Source organism: Mustela nigripes, chromosome 1 (genome assembly GCF_022355385.1).
Source record: "Mustela nigripes isolate SB6536 chromosome 1, MUSNIG.SB6536, whole genome shotgun sequence".
In the NCBI taxonomy this organism is placed as follows: Eukaryota; Metazoa; Chordata; class Mammalia; order Carnivora; family Mustelidae; genus Mustela; species Mustela nigripes.
The window spans coordinates 152,160,660-152,178,113 of record NC_081557.1 but is presented as its reverse complement, the minus strand read 5'-3'; the positions used below and the strand labels follow the sequence as shown (position 1 = coordinate 152,178,113).

Sequence of the window (17,454 nt, the reverse complement as noted above, 5' to 3'; positions counted from 1 at the left end):
TACACAATGTTATAAATCATTTATATTTCAATAAAGTTGTGGGAAAATAAAAAGAGGAAAAGAAAAAGAAAAAAAGAAAAAGATACCACTAAACTCATTATATCTGAGACTAAGATTTATTCACACACACACACAAAAATAATCACAACCAAATATATACTAATTTAAAAAAGAAATGTTATAGTGACGTAAAGTTTTATATTCTCTTTTTATAAGTGTGTAAAAGTATTTTGTTTGTTTCTACATAAATTTCTATTCATAAAAGAAGAGCAAACATTACAATGCAGTGACAGCTTGCGTTTCTTCTATGAAAAGAACATAGACCAAACCCTGAAGCTTTTAGTTTACAAGGCTGTTACCATGAAGCCACACACTAAACTAATGATCAAAACTGGTATCTCTTTCCAGATCCATATACATATACCTTCACCAACTAAGCTGAGAAATAAGCATTTCATATTGTCTCCCATCCTGCTACAGTGTATTTTTTCTTTTTACTAAAAGCAGAGTAAGAAATTTCATTTTCTCCATCTAATTGACCTCAGTAGATGCACTGTCTAGTTCATGAGAGATGTGAAATTTCAGGTGCTTATCTTCTTCCACACTCCCGGAGTCTAGGACTTGCTCATTTTCGTGGCTTTGAACAATATAGATGCTGAGTTCACTGCTGACTTCAGAATTTTCCTGACTACCAATCTCCTGGGAATGCTTACTGCTCTCATCACTTGCTCTCAGCTTATACTCCCTGGTGTGCCTGCGGTCCTTGGTTTCCATACTATGGTCATCCATCTGACTGGTTTCCTGACTGTGTCTTGCGTGGCTGTCCCTGTCAGAAGTTCCTTGCACTGTCTGGGAAAGAAGGTCAGCATTGAAGTCCTCTTCCGTACTCTCACTTTTCACAAGTGATGTCAAGTCCTCCTCTGTAGAATCAGGATACTGAATCACAGAACAAATGGAAGAAGAATTAAATGAAGAACCAAGGATGGGGACAGTCTAATTCTGCTTTCTAACTTTTAGACCAATTATACTGAAAATTGTCTAAATTTGGCTGCAGCAGAAAACAGGACTAGCGTGTTACTTTGTATTTAACCGAGTCTTTTCACATATTCATCTCCTTTAGTTTAATAGATACATCAATTATGCATATGATAAAGACTATGATGTAGGTCTCATGATCTCTGTTTTACATAAAGGGAAAGTGAAAAAAGTGAAAGAGTAAAACGATTAGTAAGTGGCAAGGCTATGTGTCAAATTCAGATCCTTCAACTATGGATTAAACAAAATTTGCAACCCTACAGTTCATCTCAGGTATTTAACTTCAAAGCATGACCATTATATTGTGAAAATAGTTGCTGTTTTCCAAAGTTGTTTTCTTTAATCTAAAAAAGTGAATAGAATAAAATGCTTTAGAGCCAGGATTTGGGAAAAGATCATTGTTATTGAGAGACAAAAGTAGGGAGAAATTGCATGAACTTAAATGTAAAATCACCAAATGAAAAAATGTTTCGTGTTCAATAGTCATAAATTAGAGGCACTTGGGTGGCTCAGTCGGTTTAGCGCCAGACTCTTGATTTTGGCTCAGGTTGTGAGCTCAGGGTGGAGTCTATGTGTCCGTCTTCCCCCCACCCCTTCCCCTCCTCCTGCTCTCTCTCTACAATAAATAATTTTTAAAAAACTTTAAAAAGTCATAAATTAATAATTCCTACTGAATGAATGAATGAATAAATGAATGTGAATAGACACACTCTGGTTTCCTAGAATAGGGCTCAAGTCATTGTCTGTGCCTGTTTAAGGATTTACCTGGACTTCATATGTGTGGGACATCTTCGATCTGGACCTCAGTCCATGAGCCATACTATCACCTCGGCCATCATTTGAGTCTCTTGTGGGGACAGATGGAGTGAAAAATTGGGTTGCTGGAATGTCAGTGGGAAAATCAGTGACCACTTCGTCAGACTCATCAGACTGCTTGGAGTCATCATCTACGTCATCGGAATCCACAGAATCCTGACTGTCCACATCATCTCTGTCATCGTCATCCACATCTTCATGGCTTTCATCGGACTTGCTTGAGAGGGTCTGGAAAACAAGATGGCCAGAAAAATTGGGGTAATAGTTTTTTATTTTCCCTTAGTCTTTCCTGGTGCATTTGTCTTACAGACTAATTTGGTTTCAGAATCTTTGCATTCGCAACAGTGTATTCAGTGGTTTCTAGGAGCAAAGTGAGTATCTTCTAACTTCTTTTTTAACACCAGGATGAATGGAATCATAATCTGAGGTATTTTTCTTGCTCTTCCACAAATAATTACTTTCATTGACATTTTCAAGCCATATATGTGAGTATAATGTTTCCATGGATAACATTGCTTTTCCTTATTCATATTAGATATTATTTAAATTACCAAATTCAATGATGAAATGAATACAGATACATAATTGTGATATTACTTTTTATTTGAAATGATAATTCTCAGGAGATTGGAGCATCCATGTATTAATGCATATACTAAAACCTAAAACTACCCCCTTATCAGCATGCATAAGCAAGAGGTGACTCCATTATGCTTGTCTGTCAACTGCAACTCAAAGCTGTCAACCAAATTAATCATTGAATATCTATCAAACTTCTGATTAGCAAATAAACTGGATTATTTATCTAACTTTCCTAGTTAGAAATTCTTTGCATATTTAAACAGATGTTAAGGAGAACAAATTTAACTTATCTCTTTGTTTAGCAAATATATCAATAGTCTTAATAAAAAACAATAGCTGTCACCTAAACCATTATGTTTAGGAACAGAAATGTTCCCCTGAGATTAAAATCTTGGCTTTCCTAGGCATTATTCGATGCTTAACAGATAGTAGATAAGACATTTACAAAATACCTTAAAGAAAATGTTAAGAGGCTTACTATTTCAAATAACAGACATTAGTAAACATTTCCTGCTACACTAAACTTAACTGAAGAAACCTGGTATTTCTTTCTTTTCTTTTTTTTTATTAACATATAGTGTATTATTTGCTTCAGGGGCACAGGTCTGTGAATCATCAGGCTTACACAATTCACAGCACTCCCCATAGTACATACCCTCCCCAGTGTCCCATCACCCAGCCACCCTCTCCCTCCCTCTCAACCCACCAGCAGCCTTCGGTTTGTTTCCCCAGATTAAGAGTCTCCTATGGTTTGTCTCCCTCCCAATCCCATCTTGTTTCATTTTTTCCCTCCTTACCCCCAACAGCCCCCTGCGCTGCCTCTCAAATTCCTCATATCAGCGAGATCATATGATAATGAAACCTGGTATTTCTAAAGGTTAGTAAATACATTTTTTTTGGAGCAGGTTTTAAATTGGCAATTTACTGTAACATTTGCTAATAGAATATTGTCGGAATCAAACTCAGGCCTTGTCATTAGGAGAAAGAGTGGCTTCTTTCATCTCTCTGTGGCATGGACGGCTTCTGACTCACGGTGAGGACTCACCTTTTGTTGAAAATCATCATTTTCTTGAGAGAGCACAGTGTTCTGGAGAAGGAGGGACACATATCAGTTTATATCAAACATATCTCATATTTTAATTCAAAAGTTAGCCTTTGCTATCCAAAGCAGGTCTTATTTTTCAGCCTCATAAGTGGGTGGCTTGAAGTGGGGAAAAGCTGACATAACCAGATCAATTGCTATCTTAAGCTCACATTTACTGACAGGCAGGAAGGATCCGTTTAATTGGCCTGAATGTTGTTGTTCTTTAATTGTGAGAAATTTAATTCTTAAAATTAGTTAAAATTAAAAATACCTGTAGCGCTAGGAAAGTCTGCTTTTGAGATGGGTCAGGCTTTAGCCATGTAGCTATAGCACCTGGGTATTTGTGGTAAAGCTACAAAAAATGTTGCATATTTGTTATTATTAAAGAAAGAAACATAAGGATCTCTAAGTGATAAACTGAAAAAACAACTGTACTTCACTGATCTTGATAGATAAGTGTAATATGCCTCTCTATGGTCAAGCAGAGCCTGAGACACCTCACATTTCCTTTCTCCTGCATATTCATTTCATACACTCTTATATAGTACTGCCTTAGATCAGGCATCCTTTCAAAGTGATTTACAAATATTCATTTAATCCTCTCAACCCCCTGTGAGATAGGTATCATTATTCCCATTTTACAGATCAAGAGAAACTCAGCCACAAAGAAATTAAGTGGCAGAGTCGGGGTTCAAACCTATGCAGACTAGCTCTTCTCAATGAGGCATTGTGTGCCTGCTGGACACCGGGCATTCCTGTCCTGTGCTTACTAGCTTAAATATCCCCTCAGATAAAGCATGTCTAAAGCAGAGGTGCCCTTAATTAGTGGTGATCTTCACTGTTCCCTCTATGGAACAAGGAGGAACTCTCTGAGGCTGGTTGTCTGATACAGTATCCTCCGGTCATATAGCATATGGTTGTTTAATTTAATTAAAATGGAATATAATAAAAAAGTCAGTTCCTCAGTTGCAGTAGCTACGTTGTGGGTTCAGGAGCCACATGTGTCGAGTTGCGTTCTGGGTGGACCATGCAGAACTATAATATTATTATAATATTAACATCATGGCACAGAAGTTCCATTGCTCCATGGTGTCAGAGGTGTGAGTGGAATGGTCTTTCCTTTAGCCAAGTTATTTATCTGGAAAATGACTATCCTAGGACAGAGAATGGAAATCGCTCTGAGTAAGTGTCATCTGATAGGCTGTATCACCCAGAGCCAATCCCTTCCCTTCCCTGTCCTTGAGAATGAGAGCCCTGGCCAGTTCCATGGGTCCCTTTCACAGCCAGCCACTGGGTGGGGGAGGGGCAGGGAGGCAACCAGTCAGCAGCACTTGGTCTTTTCTCCAGGGCTGGCTCCAACTGGAGCAGTGTCATAGTGGGCTTCTCTGAAAGCTTTTGCTGGAGGAAAGGGTTCCTTGCCTTAAAAGAAGTGAAACTAGAGTTCTAGAGGAGTTCCAAGTTTCCCCCCCCTCTCTTTTAAATTTAAAAATATATAAAGAGGATATGTAAATATGTTATAATTTATATATATTTAATATATATATTTCCTGCTGCTACATATAATATGCGCTCAGAGAGAAGGCATTTGTAAGTTAAATTTATGATTTAAAATAAGGTACCATGAGGACAATATAGGTGAACAAAACAAATAGATTAAAACCCCCTGATAGTTGTAACACTCGCAGACAACAATGCTCATCTTCAGAGGGATAGCCTTATAACTTTCACATATTTCTGACTAGCTCTAAATTTCTAGGATGCTGGAAGGTTGAGCTCTTCACTTATCTCCTCAATGGAACTGAATAATTTTATACTGTTATAGCTTTATGTGCCACATTAATTCTATGAAAAAGTCAATTCTTGCCTCATATAGTGTGAACTCTATCTTCTCTGTAAATGTTAATTTTTCTGTCCTATTGTTTTCTCAAATCAGTTGGAAAACAGACATGCCTCTACCTACCTAGTTGCACATCCAAACACATGCAGCAAAGTTCTCCTAATGACTTCATTCAGCAATCTCTTTTCAGTGACCCCAGGCAACTCTATACAGGCCTTTATTCTGTTTATCTGGGATTGAACTCTGTGTGCCTTTTAGCCTGAGCTTCTCAGAACAATGCTCATTTGTTATTTGGCTGGCACAGTTTCACCCATTTTGGAAGGACATGTACATCTATTGATTTCATCTTAGGTTTGGTTAGGAAATTGTTAAAGTCAGCTGACAAGCATAACAGATCCAAACAGCATAAAAACCTTTCTTTTTATAATGGGTTCCTTAGCCAATATCTTAGGAGATATTATGAATCATACAAACTGTCCAATGTGTGAGACAGATTTTAAACTCAGTAAGCAAAGGATGGAATTTTCTATGTCTAGTACAGTATGTTGACTCATGGAAAGAAAAAGTCACATGACTTCATAGAATTCCTTTTACATAAATGATAATGGCCCAAAGAACTAGTTTGGTGTTAAGAATGTGTATTTACTAAAGGCTATACAGATCCTCCTCAACTTGCAATGGGGGTATGTCCCAGTAAGCCCATCACATGCTGAAAATATGGTAGGTCAAAGATGGATTTATTACACCTAACCTGCTGGGCATCATAGCCCCTCTTAGGGCTTAAACATGAGCTTAAACATGCTCAAAGTGTTTACATTAGTTGGCAGTTGGGCAAAAGGCACATAACACAAAGCCCATTTTATAATAAAGTCATGAACATCTCATTGAATGTATTGAATACTAAAAGTGAAAAATGGAATTGTCGTGTGAGTACAGAATGTTTGAAAGCATATCGGTGTTTACCCTTGTGATGGCCTGGCTGATTGGGAGCTGTGACTCACTACTGTTGCCTAGCATCCCAAGAAAGTATTGTTCCATACATCGGTAGCCCAGGAAAAGGTCTAAATTCAAAATATGAAGTATGGTTTCCATTAAATGCATATGGCTCACCCACCATGATGAAGTTGAAAAATTGTAAATGGAACCGTCGTTAAGTCGGCGACCATCTGTAACTGTGCTTAGTACTGGCCTAGGTTGAAAGCCGGTAGTCAATAAATACTTATTAATTAACAGCATGACTATGAAAATAAGTAAAATGGCAACAAATATGTATGTAGTGCCTCTCGTGCAGCTGCATAAATCATCTGACTGCATGATAAACCTGAAAGATGCTTACCTGCTTTTCCTCAGAGCTCCCAGAATCGGCCTGCTTAATCTTTGAAACAGAAAAGATGAAGAGAGATTACAATGTGAATGTGTTCCTAGCACAGGGGAGCACACAATTCATTTATTTTGAGAAATATCCTTTAAGATTCAGTTGTACTCACCGGAATCGCATAGGCAATGCCTAAGAGGCAAAAGCAAATCACTGCAATTTTCATGGTGATTTTTCCTGCAAAATATTTTGTAAGGAATATTTGATTTCTTTGTAGGGTAAAATGGTGATACCTGTTTATGCTAGTACACTACAAAATTATTACAAATAAAATATATTTCCTGTAGAATATTTTCTACTTTTTGGAGAAAACATATGTTTTAATCACCATGGCCTTTTGAGTTGCTATTTGTAATGCCTCCTTTTTACTCCATCTCTCACTATTAGGCAAGGGAGAGAGGAATCTCACAAGGCTATATTCAACTTTAAGATTTAGAATTCCAGGGACACCTGGGTGGCTCAGTCAATTAAGCGCCTGCCTTCGGCTCAGGTCATGATCCCAGGGCCCTGGGATGGAGTCCCACATGGGGCTTCTTGCTCAGCAGGGAGCCTGCTTCTCCCTCTTCCTGCTCTGCCTGTTCCGCCTGGAGCTCTCCATGTGCTTCTGCTCTCTCTCTGACAAATAAATAAATAAAATCTTAAAAGAAAAAAAAAAAAAGATTTAGAGTCCCAGGGATTATACCATTACTATGTGACAGCTCAGCTATCCTAACCTAAAAACAGATCATTAGTAATTGAATTAAAACAATAAGCTGCTGTTGGAATGTTTATTTCTCAGGAAAGAAAAACACAAAGAGAGAGAAAATAAAACTATAGAAAGCAACTTGCCTTCTTCACTTTTCCAGCATGTATTTTAAGTGTGATTTTTAACTTAAATTATTAAAAAGGTACTACTTGGGTAAAATGAAGCTGTCTCAATGCTCAGTTATTTAAGAAAGGCATTCTAGAAATTTGAAACAAAACCCAAAACACTGAAAAAAGTCAACAGCTTTTCTATTCATGATAATAAGTCTGCATAGTGTCATACAGGTATCTTGGTGAGGAATTTAACAGCTAAATACAGAAGTGAAATATTCAGAAAGTTTTTTTCCCTTGCAAATAGGATGGATACATTTTATCATTGAAACATAGCATAATTATTAGTTCACATTGCCACTAAAGATCCTTTTCCTTTTAAATGCTTCCACAGCCATCTACCCATTAAAAATAATATATATATAGTCATTCAAAAGGGGCATAGAATTTTTCTTTGTTTTCTTGTTTGTTTTTTAACACTTCTTTTGAGGACTCCAAGCATTTTTGAGTTATATAAATGACTGGCTTTCAAAATTCCCAGTTACCTTTCTTCCAGGAAATCTGTAATACATCTGGCGTGCTCAATTAAAAGACTAAAACGGCATAAGTCTGCTTAACAGCTTTACAGTTCAGCTCTCTTCCTTACAACTTGCCCTTCCCACCCTGAAATGAAGCAGAATGCCTCGGACAGCGAGGTGTGGGCTTACCTTGCTCTGTGGCTGGCTGAGAAGAGAGCCCAGTCCTGGATGATGCTGCCTTGCTCGCCTCTCCTCCTGCTGCTGACAGTCAGGACCTCCCAGAATTTAAATGCTGCTGCAGACATTCTCCACCAACACAGGGAGGCGGAGTAATGTGTCATGAGGTTTTTTTGCCACTGCCCAACCCACTTGCTCCCACACTTCCCCCTCTGGTTTTTGTGGTTAAAAAACAAAGAAGCAAACACAGAGAAACTACTCTAGAGTTCAAACATTACTGATGTACAATATCATTAACTAGGTGTTTCATTTATGGGATTAGCATTCAGCATCATGGAAGGGCATGTAGGGGTCCTGTAAAAAAGTGGGGAGGAATGACTAGTTCTTTGGGTTTATAATGTTTGAATTAGAAGGAAAAAAAAAAGAACATAAATCAGTCTTAAATGAAATGGAATAGATTTTGGTTTCTTTCAGGTTAAATAACAGATAAGGTAATATATGCAACCAAATTTGCTTAATTTGCTTAATAGGTGCAAGGCTTTTGTTCAGGCGGAAGAAGAGTTTAGAGAGGCTCCCTGCATCCTTTGCTACTCCAGGCTCAGTGTTGTGATTTCAAGTATGTAGCAGTTTGTCATTTAGACAAATGACATTACTAACACTAAATTCCATGTTTATGCCCCTTAAGTTGGATTTACAATGACCGTTCAAGGACACGGATTTTTGTCGCACCATTTGAATTGTGTGGAGGTGGTGAATCGGGTAATTTGCTATATAAGACAGAAGAATGAAATTTACTCTATATGCTGCGGAAGTAAAGCAGCTTCTGACGAAGTGTTACTGGTTGAGAAGGCTGCTTCTGGGGCCAGAGTGTGGCTCTGAGTCCCACACTGACATCCATTAGCTGTTTGACCTTGAGCAAATCTCTTAGCCTGCCTGTATTTGTTTCTTCTTCTGTCAAATGAACATGATATTACGTTGCTCATGGGGTTTGTGAAAAGTTTAAATGAATCATGTGTAAAACTAACCATGCTATTACATGCATATTTTAAGCACTGTGTATGTTAACTATTCCTGAAATTTTTAGAAGAGCACGTTTTCACCATTTGTAGTATCTTTAAGTGGAATAGGTTATTAGGATGAGGTTAGATTATCAAGAGGGTAATTTGCACATCTGTATAGGAATGGATTGATTTACGAATCATCTTTTTTTCTAGTTTTTCTACCAAATATATATAAAGTTTGTTACTTAATAAATAAAATGAAAAATATTTTTCTATATCAAAAAAAGCTTTACTGGGTATTTAAAAGGTATTTAAAGGAAAGAAAATTACAGATGAATTTTGAGTATGGGACTAGAGAAACTAGGGGTAGCAAAGCTCTGAGTCCATTTTAAATATTTAATATTTTAAATATTTAATATTTGATATGTAATATTTAATACTGTTTTGAGATTACTTAACTTACTTAACTTCATCTACTTCTCTTAGTTGTGAAATGGGGGGCACACTATTCATTTACCTCACATCTCACAGTGTAAGAATTATATGAGATTAAAGATAAATGGTTTTATTTATTATTAGTTCTATCTATGGTGTCAGCTCCTGTGTACTAAACGCTGCTTTTAATAGAAATATGGATTAAATAATTTCTTGCAGTGTAATCCCATAGGTTTTGGGACATTTGGTGGTGGGGGTATGTCTAATATGGATCCATTCCAAATGAGTTGGTATTGTTAATCAGTGGGACCTAATCACACATTTTAATAATTCAGATGGGGGCACCTGGGTTGCTCAGTGGGTTTAGCCTCTGCCTTCGGCTCAGGTCATGGTCTCGGGGTCCTGGGATTGAGCCCCACATTGGGCTCTCTGCTCAGCAGGGAGCCTGCTTCTCCCTCTCTCACCTTCTCTGCCGAATTGGGATCTCTCTCTGTCAAAAAAAAGAAAAAAAATTAACTCAGATGGCAGCTATCTCTATAAAACATAAAGCATACAGGTTATAAAGTTTCAAAATAGATTTCTTAGTTTTGCTTTTAAAAAAATTGTTTTTTCCCTTTAAAGATATTACCCACATAAATTTGTCATGTTGTCCATTTAGTGTGGGGGGGGGAGTTCACAAATTCTAAAAACAAGATTTCCACAGGACTCACTATGGTTTACTTTGTGCCCACGAGAATGACTTAATACAAATTTAGAGAGTTATAGGAATAGGTTTTGCTGCAGTGGAGCCATGTTGAGATGAACCCTATGACCCACTCCAGGACTCTTCTGGTCATAGCTCCACAGTGCCACACGATGGCAGCATTTCTGAAAGGGATTTCGGACCATAAATCTGGTTCTGTTTTCTCATTCCGGCAGCAGGATAAGACCTGTCACATATATAATGACAGAACTGTAAAACAGCTGTGGGGCCTTCCATTTCTTGGAATGCCAGGTGAGAAAATATTTCCCAACAATGCTCCACTACACAATAATAAGGAACACAGAGGCCAAGAGAATGAAAGCATTCCTGTTTTGCTATGTCATAGCTTACAGCAGTCCCAGGTAGACACTATTGTCTCCTTCCCCACTTCCCACACTCACTCAAAACGTTACTGATTCCGAGATCTCACTCAGAGGAAACACTTGCTAATTCACAGTTGAAGAATGTGTCTGGGATGCTTCAGAGATGAGAGGATAAAGTGATTTGTAATAGAGGCAGTTGTGCAAAGTATGAAATGGATAGCGTGTTCATTCTGACTTTTTAAAAGGCTCCTTCTTCTTGCTTTTTGTAATTAAACATGCCACTGACACTAATTGTTTTCTGAATAAGATTTTCCAGCTGTCAGAATTAGTGTGTTAAATGATTAAGGTCAGAAAGTCTTAATTGGGGGTGCCTGGGTGGCTCAGTGGGTTGAGCCGCTGCCTTCGGCTCAGGTCATGATCTCAGGGTCCTGGGATCGAGCCCCGCATCGGGCTCTCTGCTCAGCAGGGAGCCTGCTTCCCTCTCTGTCTCTCTGCCTGCCTCTCTGTCTACTTGTGATCTCTCCCTGTCAAATAAATAAATAACATATTAATAAAAAAAGTCTTAATTGGGAGGTTTGATCTATTTCCATTCTGGTTAAGGCTAATGAATGCTTGGTTGTTAGAGTCAAAATGTCAAATCCATCAAATTCCTTGTAAATCTTGTACGGGGAAAGGAAAAAGTTTAGTTGTTAAGCCGCAATACAAGGAGGGATTTATGATTGTAAAATATAGACACTACAAGAAGACATGTGGGACATATAAAAAAGTGTTTTTTTCTTGAATGACATAAAAATTCTCAAGTGGAAAAATTGAGGTTCCAGATGTCACTGTTTTGTGGAGATTTGTGTGTGTGTGTGTTTGTTTTGTTTGTTTTTCTTTTTTAAAGATTTTATTTATTTATTTATTTGACAGAGAGACAGAGAGAGATGCAACACAAGCGGGGGGAGTGGGAGAGGGAGAAGCAGGCTTCCCGCGAGCAGGGAGGCTGATGTGGGGTTCAATCCCAGGACCCTGGGATCGTGATCTGAGCCGAAGGCAGACAGACACTCAATGACTGAGCCACCCAGGCACCCCTTTGTGGAGTTTTTAAAATACCGACTTCCAGTTTATTTGGGTATTTCTAATCACATTCTTGGTAAGGTATAATCAACTACTTAAACTTTTTCAGCTCTGCAAATAATGATTTTTTTTCATCTGAAACAATGTTCAGGTAAAAATCCAGTGTCTTGGGTACCATCACTAATCTGGCAGAGAGAAGTAAGGAACTGTAAGTAGCTAAGCAGAAACCTCTCACAATATTCATCATTTGTTGTCTAAGGAAGAGGGTCATTATTTATTAGAGGAAAGGAAACAAGGGAGGAAGAAAAGAGGGTGCTATTTTTAAGTTCAGATACTAAATTAGAACATTTCAGAAATAGAAAAAACACCATAAAACTTTTATCTTATTGCTCAATAACTTAAATAATGTTCAGCTCCTGAAGAAAGTGGCCTTACTATTGGTAAAAATTACTTTCGTTTAAAACAAAAGAGAAAAGTTTCATTTTAGGCACATAGAATGGTTATAGAGTAAATATTCAACAAGTTGTTAGAGCTTAACCACTCAATTCTGCTTCCTTAAAAAATTTTGAGCACATAGTTTGTGCTTATCAATCCCATGTACTGGGCTTGAATTCAGTATATCATATGTGGTTATCTAATATTTGCTGGTACTCAAGAATCAGATAGTGTTTTTCTATTAAAGTATTATTACCAACTCTGAGAGCATTCTAACACTCTTTAAGTGGTAGATTCTTTGAAGTGGACTTAACTTATTAATTTTTTTTAAAGATTTTATTTATTTATGACAGACAGAGATCACAAGTAGGCAGAGAGGCAGGTGGAAAGAGAGAGGAGGGAGCAGGCTTCCTGCAGAGCAGAGAGCCTGATGTGGGGCTCGATCCCAGGACCCTGGGATCATGACCTGAGCTGAAGACAGAGGCTTTAACCCACTGAGCCACCCAGGTGCCCATAATTTTTTCTCTTAAAAGGACATCATTCTTACCTTCATGGAGTCTCATGGAGACTTTTATTCATGAAAATCAACTAAGAAATTTGGAACTTGTATAGCCAGTGAGGTTTAGGGAATGCATTAAATAGTAAACTCAGTGGGAGTGTAGATAGGGAAAGGCATATGGTGGAGCCACTGTGTCTACACTGGAGTAGGGTGGGTATTTTGGGATTGAGCTCAGACAGGAATTCTCTCTTTCCACCCAACATCAATCACAGCAGCATAGAGGCCTATACCTATAGCAACATGAAGCTCATCATCAGACAGGACCCAAAATGTGTTGCGGGGGGGGGGGGCAAAGCTGCAGAATTATACAAATACAAAGTCTAGCAGCTCAGGCCCCTATTAGTACAGAAACAGCATTTAGCCACAATAAGCAATCAGTGATCAGCATTCTGTGAATGTATTTGAGGGGAGAAAAGCATTCTTTGGAATTCATTGATCAGAATTCTTAAAATCTGATGTTTGAGGGTGCCTGGGTGGCTCAGTTGGTTGAGTGACTGCCTTTGGCTTGGGTCATGATCCCAGGGTCCTGGGATCAAGTCCCACATTGGGCTCTCTGCTCAGTGGGGAATCTGTTTCTCTCTCTTACTCTCCGTGTTCTCTCTCTCTCAAATAAATAAATAAATAAATAAAATCTTTTAAAAAAATCTGATGTTTGAATAATTTTTGGTAGAAAATCCATTGTAAGGTTAATATGAAAAAGTAACCACATTATATGTTAATAAAAAGATAAAAAAATTATTTTAAAAAAAGCGACCACTTCAATATAGAACAGAAGAAAATCTGAAGAGGACAAAACTAGACAACAAAAGAAGTGGCTAACTTGGTTCTTTTTCTAGCCACATTTGACTGAGTTTTTTGTTTTGTTTGCTTTGCCAGTTCCTATTAAGGAAGAACTCACATTAATGTCTCTAGTCTTTGAAACAGCATTTATGATTTTAAAAATATAGTAAAAAAATTAGTACTTAAAATTTGAGTCCTTTAATGTTTGAATTTTTTAATAAAATGAAAACCCATGATATGCTTATCCCATAGTTTATGTGTCAACAAATATTTATAAATGAAGAAAAAATTAACTCTATTGCAAAATATAAATAATTTTTATGTAAACTGATTCATTCATGATTTTTTCTGATGCTTCCTTCAAGTCCCAAATTGAACATCTCCTCTGGTACCTATTAGAAGTCACTATTAGGCAGAACGGATTACACCTGAGAACTTTAGGCAAGATTCCAATGTCCAAGGAGGGCAGGCCAGGTGAATGCTTTTTTTTTTTTTACAGAATATGAGGTCCTCTGAGGTCTAGCATTCTCCTGTCTCTACAGCCTTATCTTTCACTGACTCTCTCATAGTCTGTGCATCAAGCACATGGAGCCAGTTGGCGCTCCCCCAAGTGCCATGCTAGTTTAGGTCTCCACGCCTTTGTTCACACTGTGTGACACCCGTGCCTGGGATATCCCTCCAGTCCCATCCACACCTGCATGTGAAATATTTTCTTTCCAGACTTAATTCACATTAAGCAACAAGGCATCCCCTATAAAACCCTTTTTGACCTTAATAGAAATAGCCACTTCCACTTTTTGTAGGCACCTTGCCCAGGATCTAGCACAGCACCTATGGGAACTTTATTGCCATTACATGCTTGTCTCCTTACACTAAAGTAATCTCCCTCCAGGCAGGGCCTCCCTCTTACTCATGTTCATATCCACCACTTCCTGTGAGCAAATCAGTGTCTGAGGAAGACGTGAGTGAAGGGACACACCTTTTATTAAGGCTGAGTCCTATGGATGCTCCATATAACGCTAACATTTAGCATCGGTTTCAGGGAATGAGAACAACTAACTGCTGGGGTCTCAGAATAATTTGAACAGGAATCTCCCGCTTATCTGCAGTTTCGCTCCACGGTTTCAGTTATGGCTAACAACTGGGCTAACAACTGCGTCTGAAAGCAGATAATCCTCCTCCTGTCGAATCGTCAGAAGGTCAATAGTAGCCTGACAGCGTCATTCCCCTCACTTCATCTCATCATGTAGGCGTTTTATCGTCTCACATCATCACAAGAAGGGTGAGTACAGTACACGATGTTTTGAGAAAGAGACCCATTCACGTAGCTTTTCTTTGTTATAATTGTTCTATTATTATTACGGTTACTACTTTCCTACAGTGCCTAATTCATAAATTAAACTTTGTCATAGGTATGTAAGTATAGGAAAAAAAATAGTATGTATATAAGGTTCAGTACTATCTGTAGTTTTAGGCATCCACTTGGGATCTTGGGGTGTACTCCTTCAGGTAAGGGAGGGACTGTATATAACATTTTATTTTTTAGATTTTATTTTATTATTATGTATTTATTTGACACAGAGAGAGAGAAGGACAGCGAGAGAGGGAACACAAGCATGTTGGAGTAGGAGAGGGAGAAGCAGGCTTCCTACCTAGCAGAAAGCCCAATGCAGGGCTTGATCCCAAGACCCTGGGATTATGACCTGAGTCGAAGGCTGACGCTTAACGACTGAGCCACACAGACAACCCTGTATATATGTTTTAAAAATGCCATTCCAGAATCTGAAGAACCAGGATCTTTCCCCCTTATCTATGGGGTTCTGACAAGCCGTTTAGCTTGCCTGGGTCTCATGTTTCTTAATCGAGTTAATCTGGATTATTTTTAAGGTCAATTTTGGTTCAAAGTCTGTGATTTTATGTTTCCTTTTAAAATTCATGGGGAATGAGGTATCGATATTACAACACGAAGAGCAAGCAAGTTATAGAAATAGAGATGGCATTCAGACTGTAAGAGAAAGGAGAAGTTCAGATTAAAAAACAGAAAGACTTTGACACAAACATTCTCTAATGGGCTGGGAGTCAGGTGAGAGTTGAAGAGTCTTCAGGATGTTTTAAAGCAAACTGTCATGTTTTTTTTTTTTCTTTTTTTATATTTTAAATCATAGATAAAAAATAATGAATATTATAATAATATTAGCAAAAATAAAATATATTTTAAGAGGCCAATCACTTCCAACATATAACTCTGATGAGTCAATCTTTAAGGTTCTGAGAATTTTTTTTAATCCTTACTTCCCCAAATAAGGGTGTTCTAAAGGTGTTTTCTCAATGCGGGTCACATGAATTTCTTTTGGATTCTGTTACACCAAGAGTGGGAGATTGTAGAGAAAGTGACTGAAGAAGTTGGCTTGTTTCTTTCCTGGAAAATGCTGCTTGTGGTTTTTAGGAGGCAATTTCATTGCCAAAGAGATCAAGAATATCAGGCTTCTCCATAATCTGGAGATGTTTTTAGATTTTTCTTTCCCGCATTCACATCCTCTTCATTTCCAAGCATCTGCAGATGTTACTGGTCTACACAACCTATTAATTTCACTTTGTATGAGATGAAATAATTCAAGAGTTATCTAAAATCAAAGTTTGTGATAAAATTCTATTCTCTTTGTACCCATTCATATATAACAAATTTCTACTGCTTGTTTTTTCCCTAAGAAACACTTCTTCATAACTATTATGACCTCAGCATTTACTTTTTCTATGGTAATAAAGAGTGAGCCCAGAACTTTTGCTTTTACTGTTAAAAAGAGAGATATTCAAAATAATAATAATAATAATAATAATAATAATAGTTACTATGTTTATTATGTAGTTATTATATATGTTTTCATGGAAGACCTATAATATTCTAGATTTTAAAATGTACATTGTGTCTAATATTCTTAACAACTACATGAATTCAGTATTAGGATCTCCAATTTTCAGGTCATTAAATGGAAGCCATTTACTGTGTGTGCAGTCATGTCTATATAGATGGTTTTATTCACTCCTTGCAAAATTCTTTAAGTATATATTTACAGGGTCAATAGAGGTGCAGAGAAGGGAGTGACTAGTTCCTCCTGTCTAGGTTGGAAAAACTCCCTAAAGAATGCTGGGATGCAATACAGAGGAGGAACTGGTTTTAGAGACTAATCTCTAAGATGTGAATCAAAAGAATAAGCATCCAACTTTGACCAAACTTGACTGAAAACAAGCAAGCATACAAAAAAAGCTGTAAGTGACAATAATATTGGTGAGAAATTTTGTTGAGAGTGAGTAGTTTTGTTTCTCATAGGCTCAAATCTCATCAAAATGCAGAGCTTTATTTATCCACAGGCCACACAGCTAATGTCATGCTATGATTAAGAGCCACCCAGGGTCAGAGAGTGTTAATACATCCCTGCCAATCTTATGCTGCTATGAATCACTAACTCAATACACAGATTAGTGATTGTGGGTTAATAACATTAGCATCGTGCTTAATACATACAACGACCTAAAATATTAGTTGTCTTGATTAGCTGAGCTTGGAGTGAATTGCTTGTCGTATTTTAATGGTCGTCGTATACCTAGACAAAGGAACAATGCAAAGGCACAAATTCATAGTTAGTCTTATGTCTGGCTACATTTGGATTCATTATCGCATCTACCATAATAATTGTGACAGGCATTGCTAAATGCACACCCAAAAATTCTTCTTCAGTGTAATTGCTGGAAAGCAGCTACCCAGATGAAACTACATTTTCCAGCTTTTTCTTTCCTTCTTTCTTTCTTTTTTTTCTTTTTTTTTCATCTGGGCATGGCTGTGTGACTAGTTCGTGCCAACAGAATATAAACAAAGTGATGTGTTTTTTTACCTCTAGGCTAT

General features: G+C 37.6%; 1 protein-coding gene across 1 annotated transcript; it reads right to left on the bottom strand.

Moving 5' to 3' along the window:
• Positions 1-94: 94 nt before the first annotated feature.
• SPP1 (secreted phosphoprotein 1) lies at positions 95-8,339 on the bottom strand. Its single transcript, XM_059375661.1, has 6 exons — positions 8,232-8,339; positions 6,842-6,906; positions 6,691-6,729; positions 3,479-3,520; positions 1,801-2,079; positions 95-936 (listed from the first exon to the last, which is right to left on the bottom strand). Exons 2-6 carry the CDS (start codon positions 6,893-6,895, stop codon positions 532-534), a joined length of 819 nt encoding a protein of 272 aa, XP_059231644.1. The 5' UTR covers positions 6,896-6,906; positions 8,232-8,339; the 3' UTR covers positions 95-531.
• Between the last annotated feature and the right edge of the window lie 9,115 nt (positions 8,340-17,454).